Genomic DNA, 24446 nt, shown 5'->3' on the forward strand with positions numbered 1-24446 from the left:
ATTAACTAAATCTGCAGCCCTGCTTTCTTTCACATGTAATGTCTCTAAAGTCAGGAACCTGTTGAGTAGCAATGAGAAAACTAATTCATGCATTTGTTACCTCCAGAGTAGACACCTTCCTGCAGCAATAAGCCTCTAGAACTCCTTGAGAATAGTGTGTTGTGCTGTTTGTTACGCTCACTGCTCCACTGAGTGAGTGCTTTCAGATGACTGTTTTACGTAGCGATATAAAAATTCAATCAAATAATTTTTTTTTTTAAAAATCACACTTATTACAATAAGTTCATCATAGTCAGTTGGTGTGATTTTAAACAGCATGAAAAGCCTGAGCTCCAGTTTCTCCAACTGTATTGAGACACACACACACACACACACACACACACATATGGTAAAAGGCAGTGGCACTTATTATATATGTTTATGTGTCTTTATAGTTATATATCTGTATGTCTCCGGTATACCCAATTTTTTTGTCTATTGTTGTAAATCATGTCTCTATAGTCGTATGTCTATATGTGCGTGCTTCCCTTCACCAGGCGGTGGCGCCCTGTTTCTTCGTGTCTCTCCGTCTCTTTCCGTGTCTCTCCGTCTCTTTCCGTGTTTCTCCGCGTCTGTTCGTGTTTCTCCGTGTTTCTCCGTCTCTCCCCGCCTCTCGCTGCGCGTGCCCCAGAGGAGGAAGCAGAGGTGGGCTCGGCTCCTCAGCAAGCGGCTGTCCGGACTCAGGTAGGAGTGATTGCAGGCTGAGACGCGGAGACGCGGCTGCTGGCGGTGTCAGCGAGGCCACCTGCCTCCACAGAGACCCGGGCTAACTTTAGCAGAGCCTCCGTGTCTCCGGCCACATGCAGCGGAGCTATGAAGGCTCTGACTCGGGTTTCACCCACACGTTTCGTCTGAGAAACGGGAAGAAGCGTTCTTCTTGTTTTTCACACTCACGCGCTTCTTCTGTGTTTGTGACCGTCACGTCCCGAGGACGCGTCCTACTGCAGCGGCAGTGATTTGAACCAACCGCCACAGAATATAAACTTATCTTCTTTCTGCTGCCTCTCATCCGGCAATGTGAAAACGTTTGTTCTGTGTGGTGTTAATTAATTTACTTTTAGCAACGAATGAAATAAATGAACTAAACCAACCGTGTCCTCAGAGACCGTGTGAACGCCACGATGAGCGCGTCATGGAGCGACCGACTGCAGAACCACGCAGCGCTGCCGGCCAACATGGACCGAGTGGCCATGAAGAAGTATCGCCGTGAAGCTCACCACAGGTACCCGCCGGTCTGCTGAGCGTTCGGTCCTGATTCCTCCCCCACATGCCCAGTCCTGGTGTGGGACCCAAAGGTCCTCCTGGTCGACATCCTCAGACCAGTTACACAATTGCAAGAATGGGCATTTTGTTGAATCTTAAAAAGGTTCCAAGTAGAGTTTCTAAATACAAAAAGAAGAAATGCTTAGCAGGTCATTTATTGAGAACAATTGAATTGAACCGGGCTGTTCCTCAGCTGATCAAATGTTTAGGACCACAGCCTTTAAAAGTAACATCGTCATTCTGAATTTCTTGAAAAGGTCCTGAGAGTTCTGGAACAAAGAAAGTGGAGTGATAGATCCAACAAAGTCTCTCCGGAGGATCCGATTGGCTGTCTCTCCAGATGGGAAGATGCTCAACCCAAATTCAGGCCATTGCTGGTTCTCACTGCCGCTCGGGAAGAGCTCCAAACCAAAACGCCTCTTCAAAAGGACACGTCTCCTCCAACGCCACAAAACTGCCCGTTTGGACTTTACGGGAGGGTTTTATTCTCTGATGAGAAAACATTTAACCTCGACGGTCTTGATGGTTTCACCGTTACTGGACCCGAGATGTTTCCTACGAGGCACAATGGAGGCGGCGCCATCCCCACCCGGTGCTTTGTCCCTCAATGGAACAACGGAGCTTCTGGTTGTGGGCCAGCTTCAAACAGCAGCTGGAGGCGGAGACGTTGCAGCAGACGTCCCTCATGGCGGGTTGGACAGTGCTGCAGCCCGCGACAGGGAATGTCTTCCAGGAGAATGACGCCACTCTTTGGACCGTCCTGCGTCTTCCCCTGATCTACATCTGATTTTAACATTTGGGGATCAGAGGGGAAGTTTACAGAAATGGACATTGGTGGACAGTGGAAGACCTTTGTGAAGCCGTCTTCGCCACGAGGATCATCGTTCAGACCAACTTTCTGGAGACACTCGTCACTGAGTTCCTTTTGGACACTTTAGTTTCTGTTTTGAGGTTTTTCTCTTACTTTTTCTTAAACTTTTCAGCCTGTTTCAGTTCAATTCTTGTTTTCAATATATTGCCTGCTAAAAAAAAAGTTTTTCTTTGTATATATATTTTATTTCCTTATTATTTTCTTTCTGAAGCTCCACTTGGAACCTTTTTTAAGATCCAACATGTAAATTATTAAATTCTCCGAATTTTTTTTAACTGGTCTTAAGATTTTGATCAGGAGTGTATACAACTCCTTTCAGTTTGTGTGCTTTTGAAAATATAATATACTATAATGGAGAAAATGTCTGTGTTTGAAAAGGGTGAATTAGCAGAGATGATAGTCAGAGACTCACCGCTTGTTGTCTTCATCTCAACATCTCGTAGAAACAAGAGAGAACAAGCCAGAACGGACTCGAAGCCAATCAAATCAAATGACGCTGATTTGTTTAATTTCATGTCAGTCACTCTGGTGTTAATCAGTACTTGGTGAAACGCTACTAAAACGCTCCTCGTGTATAAATTAGTGCTGTCAATTGATTTAAAAAAAATCATTAATTAATTGCGCAATTTTCCATAATTAATTGTGATTAATCGCTTTGTTTTTCTACTGAAGACTGAAGCTTGTAATGGATATTCATTCAGGGAAAACCACAGAATTAATATTGACTCAATAAACACAGACTATATTTAAAATCAAAGACTATTTTTATAACATCCTTTTAGCTTTTGGTGAAACCGTTTCTCTCGAGGATCAGCAAAAAAATAAAAACATTAATTAACTGAACGTCTAACATAGGTCTGGGTTTTGTTAGCGTGGAGGTCCACCACTTTGAGAATTTGAATATTTCTAGAAACAAAGTTGGAAACTTATTACATGAACAAAGTGGCAATAATATACTGTAATATTCTCACACACACACACACACACACACACACACACACACACACACACACACACACACACACGAGCCACGGAAAGAGAGAAAGAGGAGAAATTAATATTTTACCAGTATTTCCTCCAGCTTTAGCAGTTTGGTGGCTGCTGGTCAGCTAACATGGCACCCTGCTGTTTTGCTGCAGAATTACTTCTGTGGTCGTTAAATTCGGCTTTACAAAGTAAAGCTAATGACTTTTACTTTCTCAATCAGCCGTCAGGAAACTTTTTAAAGTGAAAGGGAGTAAAAAAGAAAAAGGAAAAAATGGAAGTAAACAAAACTGCGTTAATTATGTAAAAAAAAATTTAACGAGTTAAATTTGTCAAATCAATTAATTAAATGGACACGTTATATTTGACAGCACTAATATATATATATATATATATATATATATATAAGTACTGCAGAGGGTCCAGATGGTGGACCCTGCCTGTGAGGCTCTGCAGGCTGCAGCTCTAGAATAACGGTGTAGATTTTGTCAGTAAGCTTTGAAACATTTGCTGAAATAAAGGCGGATCACTAAGATGCCGGTCATACCACCTTAAAATGAATCATTTTAATTATATTTCACTTCATTATTTCAACATTACACCAAATTAGGTGACAACAGGAGAAAATATAGCGAAAAATAAAGTCAACAGCTGACACACTGTCCTCTGGACAACACGCAGAGACGTTGAGACGTCGTTCTCTGAATAGTACATCCTGGCATGTGTAACCAGACGGCGTGCAGCCCTGGCCTGGGTGTCCGGAGCAAGCGTACAGCATGTAGTGTAAATAACTGTGATAATACGTGTACTTTCTATTGCAAAGCTTTCCGAGGGATCTGACTCAAAAGCACCCTGCGATGAGGTACGGAGTCCTTTCTGTTGTTGAATCGAGCTGCGATGTGGTGACCTGGTCCTGGTCCTCCATCTCACGCATCCACACCAGCCTGCAGCTGCTCCTCATGCTTCTGTTGCATCTCTTTCCTTCCCGCATCCTTCACTTTAACCCTCGTCCGATATCGTTCCTGTCCGGATTTGCCCCCTGAATTCCAAAAGCTCGTAAAAACACTTCATGTTCAATCACCTGGGGCCTTGTAATAAGACATTGCTTTGGATCCAGACTAGAAGGGTACGTGCGCCAAGACTATTCTGATTTATCAAAGTGTGTGTACACGCACACACACACACTTTTCCCGTAATAAATCACAGTCCAGCTGGAAGGTTGTGCAGGTTGATTCCCCTCATACCTCGCCCTTTCCACACCCACATTCTACCATGAACGGCCACTGCAAAGTAACTCCTGAATATTGTCTGCGTGTAAATAAAGCTGCTGATTGACGGCACTTCGCGCTCAATCATACGAGTGTGTCGGAGAGGGAAGTACACACACGTTTGGTTGGACGTCACGTCCGTTTGTAATCAGCAGCTCCATTAACGAGGCTGTTGAAAGACGAGCCATACTCGCTGAAGCCGGTACGGACGTCCCCCTGATGCAGTGGCGTACGCAGCCTGGAGGTCCTGTTCTGTGCGTGAGAGGCCGCTGAGCGGTCTGCTGGCGACCGTCGGTGAGTTGCTCAGACTCGCCGCTGCCTGGATCTCTGGACTTTTTCTGGATTCCCCCCCGAATCCACACAGGCTGGGACGATCTGGAAAACGGGAAGCGTCGCAGTCGTTCACGGTTCTCATAACACAGGTTTCATTCAGAGAGCAGCTGACTTGATCTGCGGGTAAAAACAACAACATTTTATCATCACATGGAGAGTTTACAGTTACACATTTGCACCGTTCTCGTGGAAGTCAGAGGAAAGTTCATCCCTCGTCTGATACTAGGATTTCAGCTGCTCAACAGTCTGGAGAAGTTTTCCCTCCGTGATGCTCTAATCGGGGCCGTGGAAATCGTTTAGTTTGGTCTTAACTGGACCAGGAACCACCAAAAAGCTAAACAAACCTTCTTATTTTTCCTTCTGTTTCAGTACCTACGAGATTCTGAAAATATTCACATTTGTGACACTCGACACAAGAACCCGGGTTCTCCGTACGCGGGGTCAGGAAGTGCCGCTGCCGCCGGGTAACGTCTGCTGCAGCGTTCTGAAACATTTTGAAGTTCATGTCTTCATAGTTGTTTTCATGGTTTGCACCGTGTCTGCGTGCCAAACCCACATGACCTGTTGCCGGCTCTTCCATTGGTTAGTCTTAATGTTTCCTCCATCATTATTAAGACGGTTGATATTTTTCACTGACTGAGAGAAAACAATCTTCATGTTCTTCATACAGTGATTAAGCATGTCAATGACAGTCGTGGAATCAAAAGTTCTGCAAAGAAATACGACAAAACAAACAGTAAAATCGCTCCAAGGCCTATTTTTGTCCACGGCTTCCCTCTGTGATTAGTACAGGCTACTTTGCTCTGTTCCACTTTACATCTGCTCATCGTTTCATCAGTACTCAGGATCAAACCCCTGCCCGCTGCCCGAACCAGGGTTTGAATCCCTCGCCATAGTCTGTCTGTCTGCCTTCTCCTTTTTCCTCCTTCCATCCCTTCACCCCAACCGGAACAGCAGAACGCCTCCACCTCTGAGCCTCGTTCTGCAAAAGTCTCTTCCTGTTCAAGGGCAGTTTTTCCTCTCTGTAGTCACTTGTGCTGAGTCGTGTGGAATCCTGGGGTTTGGTCTGTAAGAGTCGTTTGATTGGACCGTGTTGAATCTGGTGCTATCGTTTGTTTGTAAGGTTGATCTTCATTCAGATCAGCCTCCCTTTATTTAGTAGGAAATCTATTGTGAAACTTTTAGCTCTTCTTCTCTTTCTTTTGAAAGCCTGCTTGCTTCACAGCGTAGTTTCCAATCCGCCTACATTTGTCCTGCAGTGTATTTTAGGACTCCGCATATCCGTGGACGAACTGCTGTTATAAACACAGAGCAACGTTTTTCAGGCGTTTATCTCAGTTGTTTGAAACGGTAAAAGACACAGCAGAGTGTTTCAGTGTAAAAGTGGTGAAGGTGAATGGAAGTCATTGTCACCATCTGTATCTTTTCATTTCCACAGCCTCCCTCGAGCAGGAGATTCAAATATTCTTTAGATGAATGGATTTGAATCTTATTTCGCTCAGAAGTTTATTCGTGTGTAGAAAACGTTCCTGTTCGTGACATTTTTAGCTGATGTTTGTGCCTCCTTGTGTTTGAATGCGTCGGCACATCAGCGCCATGAACCACGTTTAAGCTTCAGAAAGGAAGAGAAGTCGTATTCAATTAAGTTTTTTCTGGAATTACTAAAACTAGTTTATATTGCATTTATGTAGTTTTAGAAACGGCAATGCTTTATGTTTTAGCCATTCCAGCTGCTTTAGACGATTTGGAATCCTTTGGTTTGAACCAGTCGTTGGCTAAAACAACAATAAATTTCAGTACTTTAAAAAAAACCCAAAAAAACGCAAAACACAAGTCATAACTTGACCAAACCCAGCTGAGTGTTTGAGACAAACTGTTTAGCAGCTCCTCAATTTTCTTCAATGCCAAAATTGTCAACGGCTTGGTCTTTTCGGGGCGGGACAGGGTCCCGACGCTGGGTCTCAGAAGTCAAGAACAGAGTCTCTGGTGGGAAACGTGAAGCCTGCTGGGCTGAGATGTTTGAATCGTCGTGTAGGAACAAGTACGACTGCATGTTTCCTGGTGCTGTGCTTAACTTTCTTTTAAATGATTTCTGTTCATCAAAACCCGACTTTCTGTTGCTTTCCCACCTCCCTCCGGTCACTGTGTGTTTGCAGGCTGTGTAAAAATGAGGTGGTACTGTCGCTCATTGACGCTTCCAGCTGAGATTCGTTTGTCTCCCTCCAGAGTGTTTGTGAACCGAAGCCTGGCCATGGAGAAGATCAAGTGTTTTGGGTTTGATATGGATTACACGCTTGCAGGTGAGTGACCTTTGACCTTTTTGTTATTGTTTGTCGAAGTTTCTGTGGTCGATCGGTCAATGGCTGTTTGATTGACTGAAGACGAGCGGGAGTCGCACAGTAGTGGAGTTTTTTAATATGGAGGAGAAATGTCATCATCCAATCAGAGCTGTCCACACCCCCAACTTTTTCAAAGTTTCCTTTGACCAGGGAGTATTTTAAGTGTAAATAAAAAAATGACTCCAGAGCTGAGTTTTGAACCCTGGTTCCAGAAGTGGAAACACACAAGGTTCCTGATGTGGTTCTTGGTACTTGAGGACGTTCAGTTGAAATTAGGGTTTTTCTGGTACCTGCTCGACCGAGGTTCCAGGCTAGCTAAGACGAGTAGAACCTGGGACGTCGGTAGACGGCAGGCCGCGGATTGGCCGGTGCGTCACGACACAGATGAGCCATTTTTTTTTTAAACCCGATCACATCAAAAACGCTCTCAAACAGAGATAGATGCACAAAAATATTCTCCGTGAAGCAGCGACAATGTGCAGGTGTGTTTCGTCTGGTAGCGACCAGAGGAGTCGGGAACTCGACGGAGCGACCTGCTACGAGTATCGGGAAGTCTCTGAGCCGCAGTGTTTTGGATTAACTGGTGACCGGCTTCCTCGAGCGTCCCCTTTTCACAGCAGATGTTAAAAACCCGACCAACGCCGTTAAACCGCATTTCCATCAAAGACTAAAGTAGCGTTTGTTTGTCTTATTTTGACATCAGCTGCCGCTAACGGCTGGTGGCAGAAGTCACCAGTCAACAGGGGCACCGGTGAAACCGAAACACCGACCAGTGAAGTACCATCGTAACAATCCACATTTTATCATAATACACTTATAAAAATATATACTATTTAGTTTATTATTTGAGCTGATATCCAATGCATGTTCGCTCCGCATCATGCATTGGTCGGCCGTGATTACTTGTACACGACGGGGAGAAGCTCCGATGACTCCGATGACTCCGATGACTCCGCCCACACCGCGGTCGTACTATAGTGTAATGGAGTCGAGTAGAGGCAAGTTGAGTAAGGCTGGGTAGGAACTAGTGGAAAAGCGGCTTAAGTGCTGTTGACGTTGACTCTTCATCGGATTGTTCTCCTGTCCAGTGTACAAATCTCCCGAGTACGAGTCGTTGGGTTTTGACTTGACGGTGGAGCGTATGGTGTCCATTGGATATCCACAGGAGCTGCTCAACTTTGTCTATGACCCCTCCTTCCCCACCAGGTGGGTTCATTAAAACCTCACGCCTTGTTTGATTTCTGTCCGGACGTTGGGGAAACTCAATGTTCTTGTGTCCGTTCTTCTCCTCAGAGGTTTGGTGTTTGACACGATGCATGGCAACCTGCTCAAAGTGGACGCCTACGGGAACATCCTGGTGTGTGCGCACGGATTCAATTTCTTGAGGGGGTGAGCTCCACCACTCTCACTGAGCTGCCAGCTGCTGGTTACTCCATTGGACAGGTGCTGTGTTGAGGTGAAGGGTCGTACCGACAGTCTAAGGAGGATGCCAGTACTGAGCGATAACACGGATTGCAGGACGAAGCTGGGAAATACTTTTCTGCACATTCAGAGTCTTTCTCTACTGTGTGTAGATTTCAGGATACAGAGGAAACATTTTGCTCTCAGAAAGTTTGTCGTCTGTCGACTTAACTTTTACAGCTTTACAAGCATGCAGATAAAGAGTCTGTGTGAAGGACGGCGTGTTAGCTGAAATTAGAGATGCATGGCTTACACACCGGTCGTCCATAACACTATGACGGTGGTTTTATTGAGCAGTAAGTTAACAATTTGTTGAGTTGAAGTGTTAATTAATAAGCAGGACAAATGGTCTCCTGCTATTGTCAGATGTTGTTTGCTGGTCTGTCGCCAATATTTATCAAAAGAGTGTCCGAGGACGGACTAATGATGAGCTGCAGACGGGTTCATGCCACAGTAAAGGTCTGTTGGTCCAAATGGGCTTTTATGACTGAAACTTTATCAAAGGTATCAGTAGTATGTTGAATAAAAGGATAAAAAGGATTCCTACACTCAGCCTCTGTTTACACGAAGCGTCCAAGATAAAAGTTAGTCTGTAAAAAATAGAATAGAAAATTATTTGTTAATCTGAGTTAAATTCTTTCGTGTTCCTCCACAGAGAATAGAATATCAAATAAGTGAGAATAAAATATTAAATAAGTAAATATTAATATGTGCAAGGCAATATATTATTATTAAGGCAATAATTTAGTAGGTAAACTGTGAATAAGTATATACACTGGGAACATTGTCACATTGAGCTGCATATGGCTCTGCTCACGCCAAGTGACGGTTGCCTGCATTAAACAGTTCATCAAGCCACCACAGGGTGGCAGTGTGATCACAGAGAAATAAAAATTAGATCTCTGTCTCCCAATGAGTGTTAACTTTTCTAATCGACTCCTGTCTGCGCAGACCTGAAATCAGAGAGATGTACCCCAACAAGTTTATCCAACGTGGCGACACGGACCGTTTCTACATCCTCAACACGCTCTTCAACCTGCCTGGTGAGTAAACACACCAGCAAGTGTTCAACTCTTCCAGGTAAAATACTTTTCATCAGGAAGGCCTGTTGTGTGTACATATATATATATATATACTGACAAAACTTCAGGGCCCGGTTGTTCAAAGCTCGGTTAACTCTAACCGAGTGTTATCTTGAGGTTAAAGTTAACACACCTACAGACCGCCGCCAACTTTTTAACAGTGTGGTTAACTCTCGATGCCAGTTCAACAAAGGAAGGACAGGGTGTACCGTGGACTTAACTTTGGTATAAATCAATACTCTAATGAAGAGTTACGCCTCTGCTGCCGGTTTGGGAGAAGAGCGGATGAATCCATTTTAAGGAGTATGAGTCTTCTGGCAAGTAAGGTCGTGAAGACTAAAACCTGGTTCGATGCATTAGGCGTGTCACAATTTCGCGGGATTCCGAGCAGGGCCGTGAGGGGGTCGGGATCGATCGTTCCCAAGTGTGTTAAATATCTCTGGCCAGAACACAGACTGGCTGGGGCTTGACCAGAGCATATGTATGTGGTCTGCTGGTGATTGTTTACATCTGTTGCAGGAGTCAGCTCTATCAGGGGACACTTTTGCCAGTTTTGCATTGGTGTAGTGGCTCCTGTGCAGGATGTTACACTGGGGTAAGCAGTGCCTTGCACAGATAGATGATGTGTGTACCAGCGCCATCGCAGAATTCCATTGATCATCAGAAAGATCAGTATCGAGGTCCTGGCTCCACACAGCTTGAAGGGTGTCCAGCTGAGTCGGATTCACTGTGGATATTTCATCATATATGATAGAGATTATTTTCTTATTTAGTCTGACTTTAGCGATAGAAATAAGTCTAGACGAGAGTTTGCTGGTTGGTAAGGGAACTGAGGGTACCGTTTCTGAACAGAATGCCTAATCTGGAAGTCGCGAAACCTGTGGGAGGCTAAATTTGTCAGATGAATCCGAGAATTGAGGAAAAAACCCATCGATGTAGAGACTACTAATGGAGATCAGGCCCTTCTCATGCCAATCACGAAATGTTGGGTCAGAGCAGGAAGGAAGGAAGTTAAGATTGCCATAGATGGAAGTGAGAGCGGATGACCCCTGGGAGCCAAAGTGTTTCCTGAACTGACTCCAGACTTTACAGGAGTCAGTCACAATTGGGTTTGTGGAAACCTTTAGTGGAAGGGGAAACTTGGAGCACGTCACTGACCAGAGCGAGAGGTTAGACAAGGATATCTCTATTTGTGCCCATTGGGGGAGCTCACTTTGTACAGATTTAGAGTTCCAAAATAAAAATTTATTGACATTACATGCCCAGTAATAATAGCACAAGTGTGGCGGTGCCAGGCCGCCCTTAACCTTTGGCAGGTGGAGAATCTCCTTCTCAATACGAGCTCTTTAATGAAGACTTTAATTCTGCAAAAAAGAGCCTTAAGAATTGGTCACAAGGTTGGATTTCTTGTTTTTACAATCTTTCTGTCTGTGAAACTGGAACACATTGTGAGTGAAGATACAGCAAATATCAAACCTCATTCAGTTTAAAAAGAGACATAAAGAATTGAGTGTTGTGAGGTACAGTAGTTGACAACGATTATAAGGGTTTGTTTGTTTTGTGGGGAATTTTGAATTGATGAATATGTGAATATATAACTGCTGTAGAAAATTGTAGAACTGTTGATGTCTGTTTGTATGAATGTCCTGACTTGTGGAAATACTGTGGTGCTTGGTTCAATTGCTGCATTATGTGTCAGATGTAGACTGATGCTAAATTAAAAACAAACTCACTGATAAAGATTCATAAGTATTTGAGTGGTAGGATAGATGTGTATACTTCATCCTACTCCTTTTCATTCATGTAAATTCAGATTCTGCTTCTTGTCTTGGTCATGTAAATGTTTTTGTAACATGTTCGAAATTAATAAAGATATCAATATCAAACATGAAAAATATCTAGCTATTAAACTAGTATTTGTTTAATGGTCTAAACTCATCAGAGAAACTCAACATGTACACTGCTGCATTTTATACAATAAGAATGAAAAGAGGGAGGGATGTGATGGATCTTGTGAGACATGTCTAGAATAATGTGGTGGTATTTCTTCAGAGATGCAGACGGATAATCAATCGTTCACTCTTTCTCCTCAGAAACATACCTCTTTGCGTGCCTCGTGGATTTCTTCAGTAACTGCGCCAGATACTCCAGGTACCGGGTTTTGAATATCGTACATCGTACAGTTGAAGACGAATATGAGAAAAGTTAGGAACAGAGACGGCATGTTGATTTTTTTTTATTTGCCATTTTGAATGTTGACTCTCATATTTAGTTTTAAACTGTCTCCGTAGTTGTGCGACTGGCTTTAAGGACGGCGACCTGTTCATGTCCTATAAGAGCATGTTCCAGGACGTCAGGGATGCTGTGGACTGGGTTCATTTCAAGGTGGGTTTTCAGACGGCTGGTAGCATCTCCGACAGCTCCGGTCGGACGTGAAGGACGAGACATTTAAAGTTAGAAAGACTTCAGCGGGGCAGCTTTACATGATGCACCTGAACGCATCACTCACGGCCGGCAGCTGCTGGAGCTCCGGACCACAGAAAGCAGCACAAGACGAGGTCACAAAGAGCAGAAATATCACTTTTAGGGTGAGTTTTGGAGAAGCAGAGGCTCAAAGCAGCATTTATCTTAAGTAGAATCTGGCGGCATGAAGCCCGTTAACCCGTAAAAATCCATAAATGAGCCGCGTTATTTTATAAGCTGCAGGGTTCAAAGCGTGTGGAAAAAGTTGTGGCTTATAGTCCAGAAATTACGGTAGTTCACGTCCCACGATGTCTCCTGCCTTTCGCTTTAGTGGAGAAATGTTGACGTTCTAAAGTCAAATAACCAGGATTAAATCCAAATAAAGACAAAAATGTTAATAAGATCTGTACCGGTCTTAATCGTAATGCTTAAATTTCATAAGTGCAACAAAAACCACAGTTTCAGTATCTATAGAACTTCGCCACAATCTGAACGCTTACGAGCCGAACTGTCTTCATCGTTAACAGAACTTTACCTCTGTTGTCTCTTCACAGGGTTCCTTAAAAGAAAAGACTGTTGAAAACCTGGAAAAGTATGTGGTCAAGGATGTAAGCCACACACACACACACACACACACACACACACACACACACACACACACACACACACACACACACACACACAGTTGATTTGTAAATTGTGGTTTTCATGTTCTAAAGTTTGTGTTTTCTTCCATCCAGCCGAAGCTCCCTCTCCTCCTCAGCCGTATGAACGAAGTTGCCAAAGTGTTTCTGGCCACCAACAGTGATTATAAATACACAGAGGTAAGACGTGAGGACGGATCAGCCCGGCAGTGGAACGGATGTAGACCTGGAACCGTTGACACAACAACCGCCCACTGGAACCAGCTGGGTTTTTGTTTTAGAAGGAAACGTTTTGAAACACTGAAAAGAATGTAGTTTGTACTGTTTGTATGTAGACAGAGGACAGTAGGATATCAGGCTGTCAGCTACTGTTGTCTGTCCTCCATCGTATAGCTCCACTCAGTGTCTGGATAGAAGGACGTCTCCACATATGCAGACGATGGCGTTGTTCATCCATTCACACATGAGCAAAAACCACTGACTGTACCTGTAGAATTCATGAAGAAGTACATCTGTCAGAGAAGTTTTTTTTCCACCATTAACACAGAAATGGAGACTTCATAGTGTTGGTGGGAGCTCGCTCTGATCACCACCGCCTCATCTGGCATCCATCTACACCTTCTGTACTTTTATGTTACAAGGCAAAAACTGATACTAGTGACGTTATGACAGATAATGTTAAGCATACAAATGTTTTTATATTCAAACCTTTTTAAAGTATTTATAAAGATCCATTTAGTTAAACTTCAATGGCAACCAAATGCTTTAAAATTCACTTTTACAACTATAAGCTCAGTAAGCCGTAACTGAGCAGGATTACTATTGCAAGAACACATCATCAGTAGGGTAAAACTAACCTGTCTCACGACGGTCTAAACCCAGCTCACGTTCCTTGTGTGTGTGTGTGTGTGTGTGTGTGTGTGTGTGTGTGTGTGTGTGTGTGTGTGTGTGTGTGTGTGTGTGTGTGTGTGTGTGTGTGTGTGTGTGTGTGTGTGTGTGTGTGTGTGTGTGTGTGTGTGTGTGTGTGTGTGTGTGTGTGTGTGTGTGTGTGTGTGTGTGTGTGTGTGTGTGTGTGTGTGTGTGTGTGTGTGTGTGTGTGTGTGTGTGTGTGTGTGTGTGTGTGTGTGTGTGTGTGTGTGTGTGTGTGTGTGTGTGTGTGTGTGTGTGTGTGTTCTCTATTTTTGTTGTTTCAAAGTTGAATCTAACTTGACTCTCCTCTTCCAGAAAATAATGACTTACCTGTTCGACTTCCCTCACGGGCCGAAGGTAACACCCACTATTTCTTACTGCTTCTATTAATAACCAAACGTGCTAGAAGCTCTGGAAGAAGACGGACGGCCCAGTGGAACTAGTGGAAGCTGAGTGATTCTTGCTGTGTTGCTCCTTCAGGAAGCGTCTCTGCACCAACCCTGGCAAACCTACTTCGACCTGATCCTGGTGGACGCCCGGAAGCCGCTGTTCTTCGGCGAGGGAACGACGCTGCGGCAGGTGGACACGGTGAGCACCGAGGAAGAAGTGCCGGTGTCCCGACGGCGCGTGGGGAAACGCACCTGAATTAATGTGTGGCTTCTTCCAGACCACAGGGCGACTGAAGATCGGCACATACACTGGACCTCTGCAGCATGGCATCGTTTACTCAGGAGGTATGAAGACCCTCGCCCAGACTCGTGACTGATGTCCATCGGTCCCCGCTGTCCTCAGATGGCTGCACTCGTTGCACATTTAATAGTTTCAATTGGGTGAAAGTGATAAAAATGAGCTTTCCTCAGAATTAGAGCTGCAGTCTCAGTGGAGAGGAGAAACTTTGAATGATGTTTTATTTTGGACATGTGGGAATAACAGCAGAGAGAATTAACAAAATCAAAACAACAAAACAGACAAACTTATTGGAGCAAAGTGAGAAAAATAAGTGAATAAATAAATAATGACCCATCATATCCGAAAGGCAGCAGGACGAAGCCTGAGCTTATTAACTCCACCGCTTCTCCACCTCAACCATCCACACCCTCTACTTATTCATGCCCAACAAACTATATATATCCTTATTTACAAGAAAATTAGTCAAATAATAAAAGATATATACATCATTGTTCCACCTTTTGAATTGGGTCAAACTGTGACTAATCTTGCTCTAGAACCTGCTCAGCACAGAGCTCCTCACACATCGACACCAAATGTTTTCATTGTTTAACTGCAGCTTCTCCTCCTTAACTTTACTATCGACTCCATAATCTGCATCCATCTCTTTTCTGGTTTTCAGCGCAGTGACAAAACATTTAATGAAGCTTCACAATACAGTGGAAATGAGTAACTGAAATACAGACGATGATAAAAAAAAAGAAAGTAACCAACTCCAGAATAACAAAGCATTTTTAATCCGTCTTGTAAAATATTTTTCACGTATATTAGATGATTTCCCTTCGACCTGCTTCAGGACAGGCAGGGACAACCAAAGGACCTGCTTCCTTTAGAAAGATCTGCGTTTCACAGCTGAGAAATGTTGAGTTTCCACAGTGTGGTCTTGGTAAGACGAGCAGGACTGAATCAAATAAAGAAAAGAGAAATTAGAGAGTTTCACTCATCCTCTTGCACTGACAGCCTGCTGCTTTGAGACATGCACACAAACTACTGAAGAGTTGTGCTGAAGAGGTGAAAACTGTTGCTGAAACGCCCTCAGGTTCTTCCGACATGGTGTGTGACCTGCTGGGTGCCAAAGGAAAAGACATCGTCTATATTGGAGATCATATCTTCGGTGACATCCTCAAGTCCAAGAAACGTCAGGGCTGGAGAACCTTCCTGGTCATTCCAGAGCTGGCTCAGGAGCTGCACGTGTGGACCGACAAGAGCTGTGAGAGGGCGGACACACACACACACTCACACACACACAGATGTACACGCATGCACACACACACACAGCTATACCAATATGTAAGTCGTTTCACCAGTGCGAGCCGCCCATTAGGATTAACTCTGAGATGTTTGTTTATTAACTAAATGAAATGATCCAAAGAGGTGAAAAGAAAACGGGACTCGTACAAATGTGAATGTGCCGTTGTCACACTGCTTCTGTTTTCCAGCTGTATTTGAAGAACTGCAGTCACTGGATTGTTTCCTCGCTGAGCTTTACAAGTAAGTCATCGGCTCTTTTTGTTGTGTGTTTAATCATCTGTAAAGAAAAGCCTTCAGCTGAGCAATCCTGTGAAACCTGCTAAGAAACCATTATAGCTTATGATTTCACCTCATGCTCAAACAAATGACAGACCTCGAGTCGTGGTGGTTTTAACAATGTAGTTTGTGTTTTAATACTGTAGTTAGTGGTTTTATTATTGTAGTTAGTGCTTTAATACTGTAGTTTTATTATTGTAGTTAGTGGTTTAATACGGAGGCTTTGACATTGTAGTTAGTGTTTTAATACTGCGGGTAGTAGTTTTATTATTGTAGTTAGTGGTTTTATTATTGTAGTTAGTGGTTTTATTGCTGTAGTTTGTATTTTAATACTGGAGTTAGTGTTTTAATACTGTAGTTAGTAGTTTTATTATTGTCGTTTGTATTTTAATATTGTAGTTAGAAGTTTTATTATTGTAGTTGGTGTTTAATACTGTCGTTAGTTGTTGTTTAAATCTTTTTTAACCATAGTGGTTTTAATGTTTTTTTGTTGTTTTTTTTGCTGTAGTTAGTGGTTTTAATATTGTAAATAATGGTTTTGGTATTGTAGTGAGTAGTTCTGTTACTGTAGTTAGTTGTTTTAATTCTTGGTGGTTTTGATACTGTAGTTGGTGTTTGAAGTCAGGCTCAGACCAACTTACCCCGTCTTGTGTGTTGTCAGGCATCTGGACAGCAGCAGCAACGAGAGGCCAGACATCAGCTCACTGCAGAGACGCATCAAGGTACAACCACACATCAAACACGTCTCGGAATTTCTCTACTCAGGACTGAAAATTGAGTCAAAATTATCACTGAGCCTGGTTTCTGATGCACAGTTTGACCCACATGAATGTGATTATGAACATTCCGAGCTTCTGTATAAAAGTAAAATGAGATTATTATTTAGTGTGATATATATTTAAGTAGCCTCATAGTTGTTGTCCCTTCAAACGAATCCAGTGTAATTTAAAAACCTTTTGACAATATTTATTATCATGTTACACGGAACTGAAAAGACATCTATGACTGCTGATATTTACAAAATAAAAGTCAGGCTCATTTTCAAAATGAGAGAAAATAAATAAAATGTGAACATTGGGCATGTTCAAATACAGGGCCTGACTTCAGAACAATAAAATACATTTTACGGATGATAAATCCAAACGTCATTTAGACATGGTGAGGCCAATCATTTTCCCATCATGCTTCACTTCATTCACCCCAGGTGATCACAGGGCAGAAGACTCGAGCACAAAAACTGAACAATCAAGGAAAATGGCCCCAAAACTCCAAACTGCTTTTAATTTCAGGGTGAGCTCTGTTTTCTATTTGTAAAAAAAAAACTAAATCACTGTGAAGTCAGAGGAGAACAAGCTCACAAAGCTTGGCAGCTTTTTAAGGAAGGAATTTGTTGGATCATGTGGGACTTCAGCTGTGAAGGATGCAGCCTTTATTGTCTTTCTATTCTATACATGTAAGAACATTGGTGCCGACACTTTGAACCACACCATCAGTGCTCATCCGTCTCCGATGGAATGAAGCATTGGTGTAAAAACATTGAGAAAATAAAATCCCACAGTAGAAGTGTTCTTTAAAATGTGAGTGTACTCTTCCAGGAACTGTGACAGTTTGCAGTGAGATGAGTCGACTAAGAACATTTTTAGAAAGATTGTTTGTGTTCTGTGGTCAAGAGTGTGAGATCAGTTGTAACTTAAAAGGAGTCGTATTAAACAGCTTTTCAACACTTTCACTGGGTCTCGTTGGTCCAGAAATGTTGGATTTAAAGTTTATTACACCAAATCCAGCCAATCCTTAATATTCAGCCATTTGAATATTGGATCACAGGAGCTGCATACAGAATCTGCTGTGTCTGTGTGAGCTAGACTGGCTCCGCCCACACATGCCCATCTTGGGAAGAGGAGGAAGTACTTCCTCTTGTGGTGCCATGTGCCAGAGCGGAGCTGCCTAATTGTGGGAGGAGTCAAAGGGAGGGCCTACCTTGATTGGGATTGGCTAAACCCCCGATGACACTATATAGGGTTTGATTTCTGATTGGCTGGTCGGAGCAACACACTTTTTAAAAAGTGAAACAAGCCAGGGAGAGAGAGGACAGACTTTGTTTACTTCTGAGGCGTCGTTCCAGGTATGGGGACGATTATTACTGTTGGAAAACCATTAGAAAGTGAATTTTTCAAATAATGACACTCTTTAACCAAGGTTGTGTTTTTTCCAGAAAGTGACTCATGACATGGACATGTGCTACGGCATGATGGGAAGTCTGTTTCGCAGCGGGTCCCGACAGACGCTGTTCGCCTCTCAGGTGATGCGCTACGCTGACCTGTACGCTGCCTCCTTCATCAACCTGCTCTACTACCCCTTCAGTTACCTGTTCAGAGCAGCGCACGTCCTGGTGAGCAGCACTTTCCCCTCATCGCTCATGACAAATGACAGGAAACAGTCACTTTGTTGGAAAAGAGCTGTTAAGAGTGAGCAGCACAGATACTCCGATCTCCGTGGAAACGGAGGAAACTATTTTACTGGAACAAGTCGGTCAAAATTAACAATTCAGAGTTATTCAAAAACTACACTCTACTCTCCACTACAAGTTTTTTTTTTTGTAAGTTCAATTTTCAGTGACTGAATGTGTTTTTAATGAATCAATGAAAAGTGCCTTTTCCCACTTGAAAACATGTGAACATGCTTTGGCCTTTATTTTTTTAGCTGCTTCACTGTTGACATGTTATGATGTGATGCATACACGTTGTCTTGTCAGAGTTAAAGATCAGAGCAACTTGGAAAGTTAGATATGTTTACGAAAGCTGCAGGAAGCTCCTGAATGAAATGACTTGAAGTTTGCTAACGAATCAGACCAGGAGTCTGATCAGTGTGAGGAGTGAGTTTGGAGACGCTTCCAGCGGGACAAACGGGTTGCGGTTCCCCCAGACTAGAGACCTGATGGCCTCCCGTCCCTCACAGATGCCTCACGAATCGACGGTGGAACACACGCACATCAGCATCCTGGACACCGAGTCGCCGCTCGCCACCAGGAACCGACACGACGTCGACATGAAGGACATGGAGTGCAAACGGAGCCAGCTGACCCGCTCCGTCAGCGAGCTGCAGCCCCCGCACTTCTTCCCCCAGACGCCCCAGGAGATCACCCACTGCCATGATGAGGATGATGAGGAAGAGGGGGAGGGGGAGGAAGAGTAGAAGAAACGGGAGGAGGAGGAGGAGGAGATCCCTCTTCAGCTGCACCACAGACTCTTGCAGAGGTCCGGTTCATTTTGTAAAGCTGCTTCATGTCAGACACTGTAGTTTATTTTGAAGGTCACATACTGAGAGGCCTTTGTTTGCTTTGAATGAATCTATATGGGAGTAAAGCAACGCGTATTTCTGCTGTAAGACATGCTTGTTTTTGGTAATAAAAAGAAGCAGCAATAAGTGAATCTTTTGAAGACTTTACAGTGTTTCTTTATGGAATCCACATCACGAGACAATCAGTCACTTGGTCTTCATCAAAAATGTAAAGCTCACATTCACTAATGAACAAATTTCACACACAGAAGCTTTTAATTTATGAGCATGATGAATTCCATAAACTCAAGTATGAGTCAAGTTAAAACTAAAACCATTGGAATTATACAAGTTATAAACTGATCACTGGACATAGACTCTTCTGCACTATGGTGTGCTTCTCATGGACCACACGGGGGCGCTGTGGTTAGTGCGCGCGAGTGTGTGGCTGCCGTGCTAATCAGATGCTCATATGAAGGGAATCTAAAATATATATAGATACAGTAGTAACGTATTTTAATAGGAATTTATCACACAATCTCAACATTAGAATACTAAAACAGACAATAGACACAAATCTAGTAACGTCAACTCAACAGTTGACGTTACTAGATTTGTTGTATACATCTTCCCCAGTGTAATGGGATGTGGTCTGGAGACCAAAGGAGCTCTGCAGATGGAGAGTTTCAACCTGTCGTCTCAGCGACTCCATTTCCTCCTGCCTTTTCTCATAATGCTCCCAATTCACACACACCATGCGACTGGCTCCAGAGTTGTTGTCCACGAGCATCGGTACCGTGGGTTGAGCGGTCTCCTCCTCAGACTCCACCGGGCCCGTTTCTGGACTTGATGTGGCGCCATGTTGGATGGGGCACCCTGCACCTCCTGTGCATTTATATTGACACGTGACATGCAAGATGATGCTATAAGCTGCAAATCCTTCCTTGTTAATCTGTCATGGTTTTTTGCATACAGGAAACATGATATTTACCTTCACCGTGTACATACAGTTTATAGTAAATGTGTACATTATGGCTGTAAGTCCTGATAAAAGCATCTGGAACAGAGCAGACGTCTCCAGCTACAACCAGGCAGTAGCTCGCTCCCACGGAATGGAATCACTTTTTGACACAACACTGGCTCTCTGTCGTCTGAATGATCGCACAGAAGCGGTGGTCCCAGGCAGGACGGAGCAGGAAAGGTTTTCTTGTGGTCCCACTGAAACAGTTGTGGATGGTACGGAAAAAGCCGCGACCACCGGCTATGATTTTCCGTCACCCCTCTGTTGAGGTACCTCGTACTGAGGAAGGCCTGTGAAGACGATTCTTCGCCCGACACGTCCCCGTGTCGTTCACAACCCTGCTTACGTCTTAACCGCACTTTCTGCAGTGGAACCGTGTCGATTTAGAGCAAAACTTAGTGGTGTGTGTTGTGGCGAGAAGCAGCATTGACTCTTTAATTACTGTGTCAAGGACTATATGGACTTGATAGCAGTGGAACATGCTGCATCTTTCCTACAAGATGATTTATTTACTTATTTATTAAATGATTGATTGATTGATTATTAGTTTATTTAATGAAATATGTTGGATGACTGCTGACATCCATTTATTGATTGTACAAGTCACGGGTTATTGAATTAAGATAAACCTTTATTTGGAAAATGTATGTACTACTGTGTGTATTTACCAGTACTATGTATTGTGTGCTGCCCCCCCCCCCCCCCCCCCTTTCTTTTGTTTGTTGTCACTTGTCATTTTCAGTATTCTTATTTTTTTTCTGTTCATATTAGTTAAAATATAAGAAAAACAAATAAATAAATAAAAAACACTGTCAATGAGCGCTCGTGTTTTGCTGATGGACAGAACAGCGGGGTTCAAACCTTTGTCTTACTCCTCGTCCTTAATTTCCTGCTCTTCAAACCTCCATATTTCAATGCAACATCCGAAGCCTCCCAGTAGGGGGCGACAACCCCTCAGGTACCCATGAAAACATTGACTTGAGAAGGTTTTGATGAGTTCCACACAATATTACAGCTCCTCTTTGACGTCACCTCAGACCCAATCTTTTTAGGACACGAAGTGAGTGAAGACGAGTGGGACTCCATAATGTCTTTACCACTCTGTCTGGTAATAAAATCGTTGAAGAGAATTATACATTTATGTACAGGATATGTCTTACCCAGATTCGCATAATGTTCCTCTAAATGCCATCATTGTAAAACATGTATAAGCTGAATTATGGACATTTACTGGGAATCAGAAAACGTTTTGTAAGGATGTGGACTGGCGTGGAAACCCAACTGGACTGTACAGCAAGATGCTTTCTCTTCGGCACAGAACTGGACAGGTCAACATAATATCCTACAGAGCAAAGCAGTGCATCCTGCTCAACTGGAACCAGCAAAGACCCCCCAACATTCCACCTGTTCACACTGATTCTGACTGAAACTCCAGGGGGGGGAACAACGGACCAATACTTAACAAAATAATGGAGAGGTCTTCACAAAGATTTGGAAACTTTTTTTTTTTTCAACCTCTGACTCTGAGTATTCATATTAATATTTGATTTTCATTTCATATTACAAAAAAATATATATATATAATTTCCACCATTGTGACCATAGTCTGTACCCCAATGTTTAGTTGTTGTTTTTTAAGTATTGTTGTTGTTTTCTTCGTTTGTTTTTTGTCTCTTTTGTTTTATTTGGGATCTATATGTTTATATAAAGTTCAAAAGTGTCAATCAAAAGATAATTGAAAAAGAAAAAGCATGTATTGGATTGCCCTGGATTGAGACGAGCGCCTCCGAGGGGAAGTCCAGTGAAACTCTGTAGTTTGTCATCAGTAGGATGAAGTGTTACTCAACACCGGGCCGCCGCATGAATCAGGATTTACAGCATTCCTCACGACAAGTCACAGCTCGCCTGGCCGACGCCCTGTTGTTTGAAGAAGGTAAAGTTCACTCTGCCTCTCTTTTCACTCCAACAGCAGTCTGAGGTAAGGACCTGGACTCCCCCACAGTGCCCAAACCAGACTCCTCTGTCCTTATCGGAAAAGCCATCAGCTGCTCTGTCGTGCTCCACATGGGTGATTCAGTCTTACACCACAAGCATTTCATAAGTTGGAGGAGGCGGTAGCGCTGGATCCCAGGGAGTTCTAGTGAATTTCCCACGAAATGCAATGACTGAGCTGGATAAAGAGTCAGCGAGGAGGTTCCCAGAGCTGGTCTGGGTCTGGTCAGGACACGTCTGAGTTAGGCTCCGCTGCTGGGAGGGCTACTTTGAAAATGTAATCTGTTACAATTACAAGTTACCCATTGAAATATGCATAACTTACTCTAACTGCCACAAAATCAAAGTAATGTACCAGATTACTTTTAGTTTTAGAAGAAACTGAAAACCCCAAAGTCGCTGTAATGAATTTAAAAAAGAAAAGTAAAACGTGACCGGAAGGCTGAGACAACCAATCATCAAGAGCTAATTCAAATATCAGTCTGTTGACACTTTGAGACGGTCCTCTGGTCCTGGTCCATGTTCAGGGTCTGTGGTCCTGGTCCATGTTCAGGGCCTGTGGTCCTGGTCAATGTTCAGGGTCTGTGGTCCTGGTCCATGTTCAGGGTCTGTGGTCCTGGTCCATGTTCAGGGTCTGTGGTCCTGGTCCATGTTCAGGGCCTGTGGTCCTGGTCCATGTTCAGGGTCTGTGGTCCTGGTCCATGTTCAGGGCCTGTGGTCCTGGCCTGACAGATCTTCATGCCCTTTGTTCAGTATTTCAAATCCAACACAGGAAACTGAAAGTGACTTCTACATGGTGTCTCTGGACTGTGGGAGGAAACTGCAGGTGAACACACGCTACAAACCCAGATTCAAACGTTCTCTCTATGACGCAAGAGTACAAACCACTGCACCACAATGTAGTGAGCACAGGAGAATGAAAAAACTAAAACTCTGCTTCCTCCACTTTGTAAACATGCAGCTGATGAGAAAGCAACATAATTCTCTATCAAATTAAATGCAGATCATTTTTAATTGTAAACAGTGTCTTATTGCCTTACTCCACTAGTTGTCCAATCCTGCGTCTCTGTGTACCTTGTTACTCCCTCCTACTGGTTCACCGTTACCAAGAGACTCGACTGTGTACAAGACATGAAACTGAGAGGCTCCATCAAGATGAGACAGATCAACCACACTCTGTTCCTGGACTTTGAATCAATCTGTGACTTGTTGTTCTGCCGGGGGTTTTGTTTCCTGGTTTACAAAGCGAACCAGCAGTGAACCAGAAGAGGAGGAGTTGAAGTGAAATGAGCAAAACACACAGAGTGTTTTTAACAAAAACCTTAATGTCACCTGTTATAGCTGATTCTGCCTGAGGAGGGGTTTTGTGCTCGCAAGTCTAATTTCACATGCGCAATTCCACACAAAACATAAACGTCCCGACGTGCTCATGAGCAAACATGAAAGGAAATCTGTCCGCTGGTGTTCCTTTGTGGTTTGGGCTCAGGAAGTGGTGAGCTCCGTTGGAAATTCTAAAGACGTAAACTGCATTGAAGATTAACACTAATAAGAACTGGCTAACAAACTAAAGTCCAAATCCCACAAAACAGTTGAAATGTATTCAAAGGTGAAGATGTGGTTTGATGTCTCAGGTTACAAATATTAAGGTTAGGTTTATGGAAGAATGACGGTTGGACACATAGAGCGTTAGTCACTTATCACATGAGAATCTGCGGTCGTTTCTGTGTTTGTAGTTCTCAGTGCAGTGATCGGACAGGAAAACTTGAAACCAGAACTGGATTAAAGAGTAGGAACTAAAATCACAACAACAGGAAACAAAGAGCCGATTCTACAGGAAGCCAACTAGGAGAAATGCGATCCCTCATCCCAGCGTGTGGAATTAACTGGACTTTTTACAGAAAGTGGCTCTGTGACAGTAGGGAAATACAGTAATCCCTTCTGGAAGTGAAGAAATGCAAAGAACAATTTCTGGGCATCGCTCTGAGGATATTTTCCTGTTGTGACTCGCCTCTGTTCTTCACAGTGGGGATGGAGGTCCGAGGAAATACCGTGGGACTCTTTGGTCAGATTGTTTATGTTGATACACATCGTGAAGAATCCTCACCTTTATACACATTTCACAGCAAAAAAACAAACAAAAAAAAAAAGATAGTTTTCATTGATAGAAATCAATAATTAACTCACACAATTTATCCACATGATCAAGTTGAAGGGTCGTTTGTCTTCTACCCACTACTTTACCAGG

At 43.3% G+C, this 24446-nt stretch overlaps 1 protein-coding gene across 4 annotated transcripts; it reads left to right on the forward strand.

The window, feature by feature from the left end:
- The first annotated feature begins 531 nt into the window (after window positions 1-531).
- On the forward strand, window positions 532-19354 carry nt5c2a (5'-nucleotidase, cytosolic IIa). Of its 4 annotated transcripts, XM_080481518.1 has the most exons (19): window positions 669-723; window positions 1142-1261; window positions 5128-5222; window positions 6985-7058; window positions 8186-8303; window positions 8391-8486; window positions 9510-9601; window positions 11734-11791; window positions 11932-12025; window positions 12658-12711; window positions 12844-12927; window positions 13972-14013; window positions 14137-14244; window positions 14324-14390; window positions 15425-15595; window positions 15825-15876; window positions 16574-16634; window positions 18125-18301; window positions 18868-19354. In XM_080481518.1, exons 4-19 carry the CDS (start codon window positions 7010-7012, stop codon window positions 19102-19104), a joined length of 1560 nt encoding a protein of 519 aa, XP_080337644.1. In that variant the 5' UTR covers window positions 669-723; window positions 1142-1261; window positions 5128-5222; window positions 6985-7009; the 3' UTR covers window positions 19105-19354. The 4 variants fall into 4 exon arrangements, with proteins under 4 accessions (XP_080337643.1, XP_080337644.1, XP_080337645.1 ...); XM_080481517.1 differs by lacking the exon at window positions 5128-5222 and having other exon boundaries at window positions 532-723; XM_080481519.1 differs by lacking the exons at window positions 669-723; window positions 1142-1261; window positions 5128-5222 and adding an exon at window positions 4564-4719.
- The last annotated feature ends 5092 nt before the right edge of the window (window positions 19355-24446 follow it).

This window comes from Lipophrys pholis (assembly GCF_963383615.2).
Source record: "Lipophrys pholis genome assembly, chromosome: 15".
In the NCBI taxonomy this organism is placed as follows: domain Eukaryota; kingdom Metazoa; phylum Chordata; class Actinopteri; order Blenniiformes; family Blenniidae; genus Lipophrys; species Lipophrys pholis.